Raw genomic sequence first — 17,123 nt, 5'->3', positions numbered from 1 at the left:
ATGCCCCGTTCTTGTGTGTAAGAATGTGTGTCCGCATTCGTGTGTGCGTGTACGTGTTTGTGTTTGTCATCCCTCCATCCCTCTCTCCCGTCCTTTTGTTGGACTCTGGCGTAGCTCCCTCTTGGCTGTGACACTCGTTTCCCTATTTCTCTCAGAGAAAAGCTTGGGCCGCTGTCACCTGGCTCTGAAAGCCCAGGGCACTCGGCTGAGGGGAGCGGACGGACGGACGGGCGGACGGGGGGGGGTGAGGAGGGGTTGACAGGACCATTGTTCTGGGAATTCTACAGGGATCTTCAAAATAGAGTGCCCTAAAAGCGTGTGCCTCTGTACCTATAATTTGGCAGTGAACACGTGTAGCATATGGGCATGTGTGAACCTTACTCCTCAGCCTGAAGTGTCCCCACTTGCTAGCTTTTCATGTGGCGCTGACTGGTAAGATGCTACAGGTGGGCAGTCACGTGTACTAGCAAAGCAGAGATTTTGGGTTCAAGCCTGGGTGTGAGCTGAATCATGAGGAAGCTAGTAGGGAAAGTGGCAGGTAGCGCATGCTCTGTTTGGACTCACATCTCTGCTGTATATACCCAGGCTGTAATTTCCTGAACCAGGCAATCATTCTCTGGGAATGTCCATTCATGAAGCCTGAATTGGAAACCCAACTGAACATCCTACTCCATTGAGTAGCAGCATGTTTTCCCCTTTAATGCACATGGATACACAACAAAACATATGACCAAAACAAAAAGACATAAAATCCCTAGACCAGTCATGTTCGTGCTGAATTGTAAATGTGAGTCCGCTCCCCATGACCACACTCACACACCTCCAAACTGCTTCTTCCAGTTACAGGGGATCTTGCAGCGCTGGGTCTTGATGGTCTGCTTGCAGTCGGTGCCAGTGCGTGTGCCCTCCCTGGTGCCCAGGCCGCAGTCACCCTCGTTGGCCACGCACACACTCCACTGCCATTCCCCACAGTCCGACTTACGCTCCTTCTTCCCTGCAGGGTCGCACACACACACCAACCTTATACTGCAGTTGTGTCTGGAACATAATTATGTGGGCTGTAATTAGGCCAGGCTAGAGCTACACTACCACTGTGAAAGGTCAAAGTATTCAAATATATAAAGCACCGAGATGTGCGTCTGTCATTGTGAGTCTGCAGTGAGCCCCCCTGCTTAAAGTGTATTTATGCACAAATCTGACCTGATTTGAGCTTTACATCAAATTACCATTCATACCTTGTAGCACGTACTGTAATAGGAGATCCCTCTCCATCCACATATCAACTGTCTGACTGCTACCAATCTGCCAGTGTTTCTCACCTTGTTTCTCAGCTATCCCCCCCTCGCCTGCTGTCACTGTGAGGACCAGGAGGGCCATGACGGCCAGAAGCGTCCACTGCTGCTGTCCTGACATGCTAGGAGAGAGGGAGAACAGGCACTGAGGAATAACAAGTACAGCAACCTATGTAACTCTGTGGGAGACATTCCATTGAAGGCCTCTCCTTCACCACCCTCTCATTTCTTCAGACGAAGGGGCAGACTTGACAAAGAACCACAGCTTGCCCCTACTTACATGTATATTTTACAGTTACAGGTGAAGGCAAGCTCAGGCTATTTATGGAATAAATGGTTGTTATCTGCTACAATGGCCTGCTGTGTGCTGTGCTGTGCTCGTGTCTACAGACGTGTATGATGACATGGGGAAATTATTGGCTGTCAGACAATGATACAGACGATTTGGGAATAGAAATAAACCTTTTTTGCATGTTCTTTATGAATAGACTAATTGTTTCCCCTCCAGGTGCTCTCCGGCCTCCCAGCGGCCCAATAAAGAGAAGCCCCATTCTAATCGCGGGTGCTGCTGTGCTCGGGAACTCTGGGTGGTGGAATTAGCGCACCATCCCCGTTTCTCATTCATTCCTTCTTTCACTTTCCCCCTGTTTATTTTGGAGATACCCTAAAACCCACAGAAGGGGAATCAGCGTGAGATTTAAACAATTACCGAGCGTCTTGGATGCCAAAATGCTCCACTGTGCCCAAATTACTGCAAAAGGTACAGCCTGGTGGGGAAATCATTTACATTTGTCAATTTTAATTAATCATGAGATGCCATGGCTCCTACCAACCCTCTGGCGCACTTGGCCCTGTATTGTTAGTCCTCTCCAGTTTGAGACTTTGCAGAAGTTGATGCACCCCACGTATATGTTGCCATGTAGGCAACGTGATAATCAATTTAAAACGATGGCATTCAAACAACTCTTTCTTTTCTTTTATTATTAGCCATTATTAATAGAGTGGTTGGTTGAATTCACTTCTGCTCTCAGTGCATCTATATATAATGAGTCGACTCTGAGTTGAACTCATCTGAACCCTAACAATACAGGGCTTGAACCCTCAACAGTGGAAGCATACGGCATACCCACTTTAACTGAGAGGCAGAATAACATTTGATTTGATTTGAGAACCCCTTTAGACAGACTGTTTTCTTGCCAGAAGCAGTTTTGTGTCAGTCAAACTGTTCAGCCAATGGTCCATTCTTCTCTCTATTCCAAGAAAAATCTTGTTGGTCCAACACCTTTGATCGTTTCTAAAAATAGACAACCTGCAAAGTCTAAAGTGTTTTCTGAGAAATTCCCCAATCGTACTTCTGGTTTGCAACCAGGAGTTGTAAGCTACGGCATTGTGACTTCTCAAAGGAGAAGTCTTTCCTCTTTAATGATTCATAAGAAGTCTGCAGATGAGTTACAGTCCAGGTGTAGTTGAGGAGAGCTACAGGTTAAAGAGGGATATCAACCTCCTGCAGCGTTCAGTACATTATGTTCAGACAGCATAGTATGCTGAGGGGTAGGCCACAGGGTTTCCCTCATTGCAATGGAATCAAGTGTTCCTCCTTTCACTCACTGGTGCTGTGCATCAAATATTTACAACAAATCTCTTTCTGTCTCTCAGAGCATGACAACACTTTCCATAATGGATGAATGGATTGATTCAGTACACTTGATTTTAGATGCTACATGTGCATCTCCATTGTAACCTGGATTTCCATTGTAAAAAATAAAGATGTTTTTATTGTCACATACACCAAATAGGTGCAGGAAAATGTGTTGTTTTACAGGGTCAGCCATACTAGTACAGTGCCCCTGGACCAAATTAGGCTTAAGTGCCTTGCTCAAGGGCACATAGATTTTACACCTTGTTGGCTCGTGTATTCAAACCAGCAATCTTTTTGTTTACTGGCCCAACGCTGTATCTGCTACACTACCTACCGCCCTACTACTACAGAGTCGATCGATAATACCTGAGTTCTCAGATACTGTACACACCATGCATACTGTACCATACCCAGGTTATCGTATGATATTTAACTTGTATTTGGGAATAAAGTTACGATTTTTTTCCCACTATCCCTCCCACCACCCATAGATAATTTCAAATGTATATCTTCTCATATCACAACCAGACACAAGTCACCCTGTGACAGTGGATTTCAAAGTTGGGGTTGTGAACCTCCAGTTGAGTTGCCAAAATTATACTTTTTCATAGATATATTTTTTTTTACCGTAAAATAAGAGAACAGATTATTGTATGGGACAATATACAAACATTTTTGAGAAAGATTATTTGAAAAATACAATTTTATTGAGTGAATGTATTCGGGACTATTGTCCAATGTCCTCTGTCACATAAGCAAAAGTCTTGCCTGATTATGTACAGTGGGGCAAAAAAGTATTTAGTCAGCCACCAATTGTGCAAGTTCTTCCACTTAAAAATATGAGAGAGGCCTGTAATTGTCATCAGTGTGTTTGAAAACCTTGTGAAGACTTTTTTTTTCTCATTTTGTCTGTCATGGTTGAAGTGTACCTATGATGAAAATTACAGGCCTCTCTCATCTTTTTAAGTGGGAGAACTTGCACAATTGGTGGCTGACTAAATACTTTTTTGCTCCACTGTATGTCCAGACATCGATTAACACCTCTTTATTATGAAAATCACATTTATTGACTGTTTTTGATGTGGGGATATTTATCATGTGGAATGTATTGCTTCAATGTGTTTGTACCTTTTTCATACCTTTATTGAAGTTGATTGTCAATTAGGAAATTGGTAGGGTTTGTGATGTATTCTGGGTAATATGTATTGCTACAAGAAGCTTATAATTTCTTTGCTTGTTAGACAAGACATCCAGGTAACAGGTTTGCTTGCTTGCTTGCTTGCTTGCTTGCTTGCTGCTGGTTAGTGCTGAGCAATTGACCACATCAGTTCTATTTCATTCAGTTTTTTTCTGTGAGCTCAATAGTCAAATTGCACAGTATATCTATAGATTAATCAGATCCAGCCTGAACTGTGCGATGTCGTAGGGAGTTGTAGTTTCCAGCAGGCCAATATTCTACATAGTTTAGTGCATAAAGCATGGTAATTAACTACAATGACCATAATGTAATTGTCTGGCCTGTGTTTCCAAAGACAGTACAGTATGAAACTATGTGTTTCTTTAGGCCTGTTACAGAGGAGACAAGAATGCGGTATCGTGAGGGGATGTAGAGATCAGCTGTTGCTTTACCAGGTATCTCTACCTAAAAATACATGATCAAAGTAATTGATAGTTGGTATTCAGCAGTCATAAAAGCATACGTTACTTACTTTGAAGAACTACAAAATTATGATTTTTGTCAGACAGCATAGGCTGTCTATAGCATAGCTCTATAGAGATTAAATGATGTCTTGGAATGAATTAAGAAAGTAATCAAATAAAACAAATGTAATATACGCAACAATTAAAATATTTTATTAAAGTAAAGTAATGTGAATAAATGATGGTTAATAAGTAGTAATGGGCAGTCACTACCATCATGGGACTTGTATTAATTGTTTTATTCTGTGTTGTTACAGCATTCAACGCAAATAATCGAAACCGAAATCAAAACCTTTAAAAAAAATTATAATCTAACCGAAACCAAACCGACCGCAAAGCACTACTGGTTCAGCACTACTGCCAGGTTTACAGGCATAATTGAAGCCTGTGTTTTCTTTGGGAAGAGATTTATTTGATTCCAGTCTGTAGATCTGCATTGTTGCAAAAGCTAAATCCAAATGCATGGTCAACTTCACAATATTTATTGGTTACTTTTCATTTCAATAAGAATTGAAGGTGATATGTTGATGTAAAAAATGTACATTTACCACTTCAAAGGTTGTAATTAGATTTGGGATGGGTGGGGATGCGAGAAATTATTGTGAAAAAAAGTAGGGTCCCCGGAAATTCTGGTGGGGAAAAAATGGGGTCCAAACTGAAAAAGTTTGAATACCACTGGAAGCCAAATGAGAAGCCCTAATACGATGAGTCATCACTCCTATCTGTCACAATGAAGTGGGATTCTTTCCTGTGGATCAGCCGGGAAGATCACAGTGTGGAGTGCTGGGTAGGCGTGTGAGGCTCAACCCCAACCACTCCGTTAGAGGAGGATGATGTCATGTCTTATTATGTCTGTTCCTGTCCTTTCTCTTCACTCTGTCTCTCTCTGCTGGTCTTATTAGGTTACCTTCTCTTTCTCTCCTTCTCCAGCTGTTCCACATCTCCCCTAACTAGCTCATTCACCCTTTCCCCACCTGTTCCCTCTTTTCCCTCTGATTAGGTCTCTATTTCTCTCTCTGTTCCTGCTACTTTCGGTGTCAGATTCTTGTTTGTGTTTTTCATGCCAGAAGCAAGCTATCGTCTCGTTTGCTTCCACCTTGTCCTATCCTGTCGGAGTCTGCCTGGCAGGTGCATCCTGCACTCTACTAACGTTCTTTTGTTCCATTGACAACGTCGGAAGAGGATCTATGCCATTCCTGTTTTTTCATTAAAAGAACTCTGTTTTCTGTTAAAACCGCTTTTGGGTCTTCACTCAAGTACATAACAGATGACATGGCTTAGGGACCACAGGAGAACATGCGTTCACCAGCTGCCAAGCAGGCAGGTGCACCTCAGTCCTCCTCAGCCCTCGTCAGAAACACTGTGGCAGACACAGTCCATGAGCCAGGCAGAATTAGTCCTATCAAACACTCCATTTCCCCATTGATCTGTGAACAGCGGTGGCGGCGCTCAGCGAGTTTGTGGAGCTCACCACAAACTCCTTCCCCTCCATTCCCGCTCCACTCCCTCTCTCATTGATACTGCTTCAATAGTTAAAGCCTCTATTCATATCATATCAAGAAAAGAGCCGTTAAAATGAATAAATGAAAAGACAGAAAGAGAATAGACTGGGGGGTATTAGCTTTCTAAAGCAACATGCAAAATATTGGACCACGGTCATCCTCCAAAGAACGAAAATGTACACTTGATCTTTTTTTCATGTTTTAATATTTTGAACGGAATAGATGATATGGTAATCCAACCATTACAACTCTCTACTGGTATGATAGAGGGAAATATCCTAACAAATGAGGGGGATTCATGCACTAGCATGCTGTGGTAAGTAGCCATACATAAATAAAACATGCATTGAATTCTATCCCCCTGAAGGCTCAGAGGCAAATCCCCATTTTCTTAAACCAGCAAGAATTCAATTAAACATAGATCGTATTTTGAGATAAGTATAGCCTTCAAAGCATTGTTTTAGGTTTAAATAAGCTTTCCGCTGTTCATCCAACCTCAGCCGCTCACAGATTACGAAAACAAATAGGCCTAAACAAACTTGTGAACAGGGAGAAGTAGCTCCCTCCCTTCCCTGTCCTATGCCTAGTATTGTTGTTCCAAAATGTAATGCGTACATGACAACATTCTGTTATCTTAGTGAGAAGGTGACCTACAATGACGGTGTACCGGTGTTTATATAGGCTAGAGAGATGGCTATCAATGACACTAAACCAGGGTGCTAAACCTAGTTCTGGAAATGACAGATTACTCAGATCTCAGCGTCCTGTGACTGGCTGGTCACCTGGCGGGTTTATATACTCCTTAAGACGTCGTTGTGATATCTTATTACTTAGCAATATAAAAGCTACAGTAGGTGCAACAACCTCTTATGCTTGGTACAGAGCTATGAGAGGGCCAGGAGTCTTTCCGGACTTTGTGAGAAACTGCAGGCCTTAGTAAGATCAGGTCATCACGTCACTCTCGATGGTGGCCCCTAGTTTAATGTGATGCCAGACTCAAAAGAACATCATCTCAAAAGAACACAATTCACTAGTTGGTTTAGCTATTACTTTCTGTTGACTCTTTATTGAAAAAGGTAAAATGTTTGAGTATTTTTCTATTTGTCCTTGGGGAAAGTAGCATGGATATACACCTTTGAGATGTTTTAATTATATTTTAGAGGAGCAGAAAAATGCTTCATCCAGACACAGTACATTAAAAGGATGTATTTCTTGTTGAGTGTTTGCCTGTTTGTGTTTCATCATCACACCTTAAGATACATTTCTAAGCAGATGATTAAACATCTTGCCTACGGAGTGCAGTGTAAGACTGGTTGCAAACACAGCCACCAGGTATACAGTATGACCAGAACAACAGTATGACCAGAACAACAGTATGACCAGAACAACAGTATGACCAGAACAACAGTATGACCAGAACAACAGTATGACCAGAACAACAGTATGACCTGAACAACAGTATGACCAGAACAACAGTATGACCAGAACAACAGTATGACCTGAACAACATAAAAGTTCACAAAACCCCAGAAAAACAGATATTACTGTATTGCTAGACATTTCTGCATGGTTGGAGCTAGAAACACAAGCCTTTCACTGCATCCGCGATAACATCTGCAAAACTGTGTACGGGACCAATAAACTTTGATTTAACTTGATAGAAAAAAACATGGTCAATGAACCTCCACCAGCCAGAGGAAGATAGTCAAAGTCATGGTTAACAAACCTCCACCAACCAGAGGAAGACAGTCAAAGTCACGGTAAACAAACCTCCACCAACCAGAGGAAGACAGTCAAAGTCACGGTAAACAAACCTCCAACAACCAGAGGAAGATAGTCAAAGTCACGGTAAACAAACCTCCACCAGCCAGAGGAAGATAGTCAAAGTCACGGTAAACAAACCTCCACCAACCAGCCAGAGGAAGATAGTCAAAGTCATGGTAAACAAACCTCCACCAGCCAGAGGAAGATAGTCAAAGTCATGGTTAACAAACCTCCAACAACCAGAGGAAGATAGTCAAAGTCATGGTTAACAAACCTCCACCAGCCAGAGGAAGATAGTCAAAGTCACGGTAAACAAACCTCCAACAACCAGAGGAAGATAGTCAAAGTCATGGTTAACAAACCTCCACCAGCCAGAGGAAGATAGTCAAAGTCATGGTTAACAAACCTCCACCAACCAGAGGAAGATAGTCAAAGTCACGGTAAACAAACCTCCAACAACCAGAGGAAGACAGTCAAAGTCACGGTAAACAAACCTCCACCAGCCAGAGGAAGACAGTCAAAGTCACGGTAAACAAACCTCCAACAACCAGAGGAAGATAGTCAAAGTCATGGTTAACAAACCTCCACCAGCCAGAGGAAGATAGTCAAAGTCATGGTAAACAAACCTCCACCAGCCAGAGGAAGATAGTCAAAGTCATGGTAAACAAACCTCCACCAGCCAGAGGAAGACAGTCAAAGTCACGGTAAACAAACCTCCAACAACCAGAGGAAGATAGTCAAAGTCATGGTTAACAAACCTCCACCAGCCAGAGGAAGATAGTCAAAGTCATGGTTAACAAACCTCCACCAGCCAGAGGAAGATAGTCAAAGTCATGGTTAACAAACCTCCACCAACCAGCCAGAGGAAGATAGTCAAAGTCATGGTTAACAAACCTCCACCAGCCAGAGGAAGATAGTCAAAGTCATGGTAAACAATGCCTGTGGGTAAATGTTGTCTCCGTACATCAACCTTGGAGCTATCAAGCTGAGGGGGAGCAAGTCTTGACTCATGATCCTCCATCCTTCATTGAGGCTTGTCACCATTTTCCAGTGTATTTCGTGACTGTGTGACTGTATGACTATTATTTTGTGACTGTATTATTGTGTGACAGTGTGGCTGTATTATTGTGTGACTGTGCATACCGTCCTCATTATCTCTACTAATAGCCACGCACTACCAATCTCCAGAGATATCCTCTTATGAACATAAACAGTGTGTGTGTGTGTGTGTGTGTGTGTGTGTGTGTGTGTGTGTGTGTGTGTGTGTGTGTGTGTGTGTGTGTGTGTGTGTGTGTGTGTGTGTGTGTGTGTGTGTGTGTGTGTGTGTGTGTGTGTGCGCGCGTGCGCGTTGCAAGGTGCCGAATAGTGCAGGAATCTACATAGCCGAGGCAACAGGCTTGTTTAATGATAAAACACATTAATAACGATGACACGCAGTGGCTCAGTGAGTGCATCAGAGCTGAAAAGACTCAAATGGAAGACATCAAATTATGCGTGAATGCCTCCATTACATTCAACAAATTACATTTAGCATCTAGACACCCACTCTCTGTATTCCGCAACCTAAACCCACCATTTTCTGTTCAACAATCGCTCTCTCTTACACTTCCAAACACACACACACACACACACTATCCAAAGATCCTAGGATCTCTCCCTTGCAAAAAGCATACAGTCCATTAACCACCACCAGAGTATAAACTCTCCAAACAAACAGCCCCTCTTGATGATAAACAGTCTCAATGCAAATATCTCTTATTTAGATCTTTTTCCACTTGACTGCCAGTATATCTGTTGAGCTGTGAGCTGTTTGACGTAAGACAGATGGGAATCCCATGTCTGTTTTAGAAAAGTCTGCTCTACCTAAATGTCTCTCAAAAAATGAGCAGCTTTGTGCACATGTAGATCGTCACAACTCTCCAGAAAAAAATCGAAGTAAAAAGATTTCCTTTAAGCGTCTCCGTGCACCCCTGCAGGTTAGCGTGCAGCCCGAGCTGCGTTGCCTCAGCAGTTTAGCATATTAAACACTGTAACGGTTCATTACCATTAGTCCTCCTGTCTTCTGCATTCAAAGGCTTTACTCAACAAAGATGCCCATGTTTGTTTGTGTTTTGTTTCTGGCTCATACAAATTTGCACATTTTATGAATATTCATTTTCAACAGGGACTTGGGGACTTGAGATGGCGACACTAGGGCGGAGCTGAAATATTACCATTTTCCGGAAGCGCTTTTACCCTCTCTTCGTTTTGATCAGAATTCATCATAGTGAGACGGGTGGAAGTCACGCTTGAATTAGCTGTGGGAAGCCTCTGGCTATTGGAGAGATGTGTTACCTCTCTCTCTCTGAGGGGTTGGGGTAAATGCGGAGGACACATTTCGGTTGAATGCATTCAGTTGTGCAACTGACTAGGTATCCCCTTCCTATCCATCTTTCATTTCCTCTTGTTTTGGTTCCTTCTTGTTTGCTGGAAGTAGCAACTTTTTGTTCACTTTAGATCCTGTCTCTCTTGCCAGTTGTGTACTTCTGATCCCCTCTCACATGCAGGCCTGACTGGCAGACAAGTGACAGCAGCCTGTCCCTCTAGCCTCACACTGTTAGCACCTCAATCATCTCCATATCTCTCTCTCCTCATCTCCTTCTCTCCCTCTCTCTCGCTCTCGCTCTCTCTCTCTGTACCTTTATCAGCTCTGTCTCGAAAGCTTCCAATTTAGATCAGCCCTCCTAATTGAAGAGACAATTGAGGAGACGTTGGTGAAAGCACCTTGAGACACTAGTTCATTAAATCAGGTCTGAAAGACAGCATTTGCGTACGCCTTGGGGAGTTTGGTCGGGCTTTTGATTAAAGCGCTGTCGCTCCCCTCGGACGTGCTCTCTGGTTTTCTCCCTCTATCACACAGGCAGTGTGCTCATATGTTTATGCTACTTTCTTTCAGCTATGTTTTGATGTCAGTCATAGGAAACTGAGTGGACGACGGAGATTATCACAAAGGACTGATAGTTTTCAACGTGAGTGTCAGTGCCAAGGACAGTGAGGCTAAATAATGAATAATACTTTAACAATAAACTATTTGCATTAACATTATAGATGCATGAATAGTGTCGAAGGGCTCCAAGGATTTCATTAACTGCAGGGCGATATCAATATGTTAAACCCACAACGTTATGCAAACACCAGCTCCAATGTGCTCTTTGGCTCTGACAGTGGAAGCTTGACTGTGTCTTGACTTCACTATTATAGGTGCAAAATATTCTACTGCAGAACTTTAAAGACCACAGTCTTACTTTTAACATCACTCAATACTTTTTGGAATCAAACTTTGACTCTATACTTCTGACTTACCAACCATGAATTTGCAACGAATCAGCAACTGAAAATGTTTCACTTAACCTGAAAGTAGAAAAAGTATTGAACTGAAAGAACAAACCAACCCTAAGAGGACTGATTTAAAATGATAGTACTGTTAACACTCAATCGATTTTAGAATCTTTGTTTTGAGCAGTAAAGACCCATCTACAATACAGTATGTTCATTCAAACGGACACATTCACAGAACAAGGGAGGCTGCTGAGAGGAGAACGGCTTACAATAATGTCTGGAATAGAGCAATGGAATGGCATCAAGCACATAGAATTAATGTATTTGATATCATTCCCCCTATTCCGCTCCAGTCATTACCACGACCACATCCTCCCCAATTAAGGAGCAACCAATCTCCTGTGTCACAGAGACACCACTTCCACAATCATACCCACCCCCTCCTCAACGACAGCTTGGCATTACAATGCGAAGGGTTTCAAAGCGCGAGACAAGATGGAACCAGCCTGGCTAAAGCTGCTAGAGGACAAGATGTAACCAGCCTGGCTAAAGCTGCTTGAGGACAAGATGGAACCAGCCTGGCTAAAGCTGCTTGAGGACAAGATGGAACCAGCCTGGCTAAAGCTGCTAGAGGACAAGATGTAACCAGCCTGGCTAAAGCTGTTAGAAGACAAGATGGAACCAGCCTGGCTAAAGCTGCTAGAGGACAAGATGGAACCAGCCTGGCTAAAGCTGCTAGAGGACAAGATGTAACCAGCCTGGCTAAAGCTGCTAGAGGACAAGATGGAACCAGCCTGGCTAAAGCTGTTAGAGGACAAGATGGTACCAGCCTGGCTAAAGCTGCTAGAGGACAAGATGTAACCAGCCTGGCTAAAGCTGCTTGAGGACAAGATGGAACCAGCCTGGCTAAAGCTGCTTGAGGACAAGATGGAACCAGCCTGGCTAAAGCTGCTAGAGGACAAGATGTAACCAGCCTGGCTAAAGCTGTTAGAAGACAAGATGGAACCAGCCTGGCTAAAGCTGCTAGAGGACAAGATGGAACCAGCCTGGCTAAAGCTGCTAGAGGACAAGATGTAACCAGCCTGGCTAAAGCTGCTAGAGGACAAGATGGAACCAGCCTGGCTAAAGCTGTTAGAGGACAAGATGGTACCAGCCTGGCTAAAGCTGCTAGAGGACAAGATGGAACCAGCCTGGCTAAAGCTGCTAGAGGACAAGGTGTAACCAGCCTGGCTAAAGCTGCTTGAGGACAAGGTGTAACCAGCCTGGCTAAAGCTGCTAGAGGACAAGGTGTAACCAGCCTGGCTAAAGCTGCTAGAGGACAAGGTGTAACCATCCTGGCTAAAGCTGCTTGAGGACAAGATGTAACCAGCCTGGCTAAAGCTGCTTGAGGACAAGATGGAACCAGCCTGGCTAAAGCTGCTTGAGGACAAGATGTAACCAGCCTGGCTAAAGCTGCTTGAGGACAAGATGTAACCAGCCTGGCTAAAGCTGCTTGAGGACAAGATGAAACCAGCCTGGCTAAAGCTACTAGAGGAGATATAAAGCTGTCAGTCACCTCTAATCCTATACTACTTTCATACCTATTTAAACCACCATCCCAGGCCTATTCTATTCCCTTGCGCGAACTATGGGTTATCCATTTGTGGGAGCTGTTCTTTGTTGTGCCCTGAGTGGCACCACTCAGGACACAAGGGAATAGAACATGGAAACCAGCGTCCCAAATGGACTTTTGACATTCCAAGCATAACCATGTCTAGGCAGTGTCTCTACCCTTTCCTTATTAGAGTCAGGGGTACCTAGGTGTCTTTACTCAATGCACCAAGGTCCTCTAGAAAACTAGCCTGTAAAAGACAGAGACAAGACAGTAAGCTGGGTGAGGGAACGAAGCTTAGGTGAAGATTACGACATACACAAAAGCCAACAGTAGTAAATTCCCTTCGCTTAGTGTCTCACCTCAGCTTACCCTGACAAGAGATTGCTACTGTGTGTGGGATATATAATACCAATGCAGTGGAGGCTGGTGGGAGGAATTATAAGAGGATGGGATGATTGTAATGGCTGGAATGGAATTAATGGAACAGAGTCAAACATGTGATGTCCATATATTCCATTCCAGGTATTACAATGAACCTGTCCTCCTATAGCTCCTCCTGAGGCGGTCCAAAAGCATATTGGTTGGTGTTCCCTTAAACAAAGTATATGCCTGTCCTGTGTCGCATTGATTTCAGTCCTCCACCCAACCTATATTTTTCAGTTCCTTTTCAGATAATTCAAACTTTTAGTTTGTAATCACTAACCTGTTCGCTTTTGTACAAGTGAATTGTGGCTGGTTATTTTCAGTCATTTTCTCTTGAGACCCTTGTCACTGATGTCCTAATTGACTCCAGATGTACCCACATGCAAGTAGCAGGTGTGTGGAGTGAACAAATTAGTGCTTGTGCCCAACATTCAAACACCTTTTCCAAGTTGTTTTTATGAATATATTCCACAAGCACCTGTCTGAGGTTAGATATCCATAGAGGGGGGATTTTAATTCAATATGAAAGCATTCGTCTATTGTACTTGTGTGTGGATGTGCAATATATTCTGTTGAGTTGTTTCTGTTTGTTGGATGGGAATATCCAGATTGGAGTTAACATTGAAGTGTAGATAAACAGCCCGGGGAGGATGTCGTGTCTGTGCTGATCTGTCTGGGTGGATAGTAGTCTAGACTAAACAGGATTGAAAATGTTCTTTGAGCTCTCGATCAACAACTGCATTTTAATAACCCTCAAAGGTTATTCAAGTTCATGTGATTTGATCGTAGGCAAGTTGTTGGAGCAGGTCCTTAGCTTGGAGTAGGAAGATGGGGAACTGAAGGCAACCTTAATATCGGCATCAGGAATAAGTTACTACTTTTTGACGACATACAGTAAATGTCTACATGTTGGTGGTATATAGTGGGTGTGCTGAATTATATCTCTTACCATCCTTCCTTGTGATTAAAACCTAATCTTCCTCTCCCACCAAGTGTTAGAGTGCTCATGTATCGTAACCTTTACTATTATACCGTGACATATTCATTTATAAAGCATTTATCATACAGACCTACAGAAGCTTTTGTGCTTTTCTATTAAATACACCCCAATACTCCACCATGAACAAAATGCTCTCACGTTCCAGAACAGATTTAGTTAATTTTGATGGGGCTTCCAACTGTATGACGTAGAGATCCAATTGCTTTTAAGTACTTTGGGCACCGACTGGAGTCAACTGACAGACAGCAGAATGCTCTCATGATTTGTAGTAGTAGCAGACACACAGCAACCTCTCTCCCCCTCCATTCTGTTGTGTAATCCTAAACAAGCACCAGGCCTTTGTTCAATAGGCAACCTTTATGGATCGTTGCAAGTAGAAAGTCAAGAATAGAGCGGACATTATTCCTTCTTCTACAGAGGCGTGTTTGTTCTACAGTTTATATTTCTATCCGTTTCTATTTCTTCCAAAACGTTGTGACTTGCTAAATGCAGCCCACATCCCTTCTCTCATGAAATACTGAACAGGCTCTACTGTCTTCCTCTGCTAATACAGGCAGCAATGGCCTTGTGCTTCATCATGCTTACAGCTCTCTGCCTTGCTTGGCTTCCACACATCTGGAGTCTCTTTTGTGTCTTAGTATAGCGGGTGTTTCCATTGATTTCTCTTCATAATATTTCTTGTTCTAGCGGCTTAAATTATATCTATGGTCACAACTTCACTGAGACCTCCATGTGTAGGAGTTTTTTGTCTCTTGAGAGAACGGCTTTTGTTGCATTCAAAGTCATGGAAACGCTTGAGTTCTAGTCCTTCTCATTAACTACACACTGCCCTCTTCTGGGCTGTCTTAGGTACTGCCTGGAGAAATGAGGACCAGTGTTATAACATTTATGAGAGTTACTGTAACATGTCAAATCCTCCCAGTGATAGAGGGCTACTGTATGATTTCACATATAGGACGTTTCCAGTCATTCATAAACAGGCAGGCTCAGTACCATGGCTGAATAACATGTTTGTGATGTTCAGATCATGTATTCCCTTATGCATGGACTATGAAGGACTTGTTGTGTCTGGCATGTTAAGGGTGTTCTGTGCCCTGAGGCGAAAACAATTCATCTATGATAACAAATCATTTTGGCAGGCTTTGATTTTACACCAAGTCTCCAATGAGCCTGAATCATTCAAATATCAGTCCTATGAGACGCTGATCAAATGCGAGTAGTGGAGGAACAGGAATTTGACACTGGTGCTTCTCCTGAGTGCCCACCATTTTGGATTAGACACTAAACAACAAAGACAGACAACACAGTCTGAATGGAGAAATACATTTGGCCATAGTGCCCAATCAATCAAAATTCAGTAAGTACGCGACAGTAGTCAAAGCAGAATGATCACCCTCCGTGGTACAAGCACCAGATTGTCATGAGAGAGAGAGGCTCACATCTGCCATGTACATTTAATAGTCTAATTTCTCTTCCAGAGAGTCTTATTCTCGTGTCTGTCGGCAAACAAACACTGCATTCCCTCTGAGCACAGAGGTCAGTTCAACGTCTAGTTTTGATTGACATTTGGTTGAGTTGTCAACTAACGTAACTTCAATGTGAAATCCACAAAATAGTTCACCATGTCATTGGATTTAGCTTAAAAATTGTCTGAAAAAAATGATGAAATTTCCTAACATTGATTACTGTTTTTCTAATCCAATCAGTTTTCCACATTGATTCAACATCATCACATTGAATTATTTGGTTGAAATGAAGTGGAAACATTATTGATTCAACCAATTTTTTGCCCAGTGGGTGTGTGTGTGTGTTCTGAATATGGAGCCAGAAACCCATTCCAAGATATTTACAGGCACGTGGATGGAGCGCTGTCTCTATTCAACTTCTTGCACTTCTATTTTTGCCTTTCTGCTAATTTAAATGAATTACACCATCTGTCATTAGGGGCTAGATGCACTATATCCCTGGTTTCAGAGACCGTATTATTTTCAGCTCCCCGGGATGCAGAGAGGGAGGTTATTTATTGAAAATGGTGAGTGTGAACAGATTGGACAGCCCTGTTACGTCAAGGACATGACTCCAAGCCTAAACAAGTCAATGTTATTGCATTGTCTTCGGGGCTATTTGGATGGAGGGCCATGGGATGGGCCATGCCTCCAGTATACAAGTATATTCCTCAAATCCTGTGTTTCTCCAACGTTTTCTCTAAGCTATGGTACTTCCTACTTAAGGGTCCGATGACAATATACTGGAACTAACTTTAAAACTGACAAAAAGATGAATGTCAGCGAACCATCAGAGGTAGCGGTCAGCATCATCCCTGGGACCGATGCTTGTCCCAGAACCGGAGGTTGAGAAACATTGCTCAAAAGGCCAACCGGCGACACAAAGATGTGCGTCTTGTCTTATCAGGTGAATGATAATGGCAAGTAGAAGTAATCAACGTTTTAAAATGAAAAGACTTGGTAGACAGGTTCGTTATTGTGACCTCCCCACAGTTCACTGGAAGAGGAAGTGGAAACTCTAAGAGAGCTTCGAAGCTAATTTCCAACAATTCTACACAGTTTTACATGGAGCAGGGACAATTTTCCAGTTTTAAATTTATTGCAATTCTATGTATTTTGCAATGGATAATGCTGTGTTCTTCTTGTAAAAAATTATAACAAAGTCAATGGGCAGGTACTCTGAATGGCCTTTAACTTTTCGCTGACTGTCTAGCTTTTATTTGACGGTTAGTTCTAATTTCTCAAAGATAATTAAAAATATACAGTACCAGTCAAAAGTTTGGACACACCTACTAATTCAAGGGTTTTCTTAATTTTTTTGTACTATTTTCTACATTGTAGAATAATAGTGAAAACATCAAAACTAGGAAATAACACATATGGAA

The 17,123-nt window shown here is 42.6% G+C and overlaps 1 protein-coding gene across 1 annotated transcript in view; it reads right to left on the bottom strand.

Annotated features, from left to right (window-relative positions):
* The window catches only part of LOC135515776 (pleiotrophin-A-like), a 44,281-nt gene that overhangs the window by 11,981 nt on the left and 15,177 nt on the right, over positions 1-17,123 (bottom strand). The window contains exons 2-3 of the mRNA XM_064939504.1: positions 1,320-1,414; positions 821-994 (exon numbers count right to left, since the gene is read on the bottom strand). Coding sequence (XP_064795576.1) covers positions 821-994; positions 1,320-1,414 — 269 coding nt within the window. The remainder of the gene's footprint in view (positions 1-820; positions 995-1,319; positions 1,415-17,123) is intronic.

The sequence above is a fragment of the Oncorhynchus masou genome, chromosome 27, assembly GCF_036934945.1.
Source record: "Oncorhynchus masou masou isolate Uvic2021 chromosome 27, UVic_Omas_1.1, whole genome shotgun sequence".
NCBI lineage: Eukaryota > Metazoa > Chordata > Actinopteri > Salmoniformes > Salmonidae > Oncorhynchus > Oncorhynchus masou.
The sequence above is the reverse complement of the archived record's forward strand: the minus strand, read 5'-3'. Positions and strand labels throughout refer to the sequence as shown.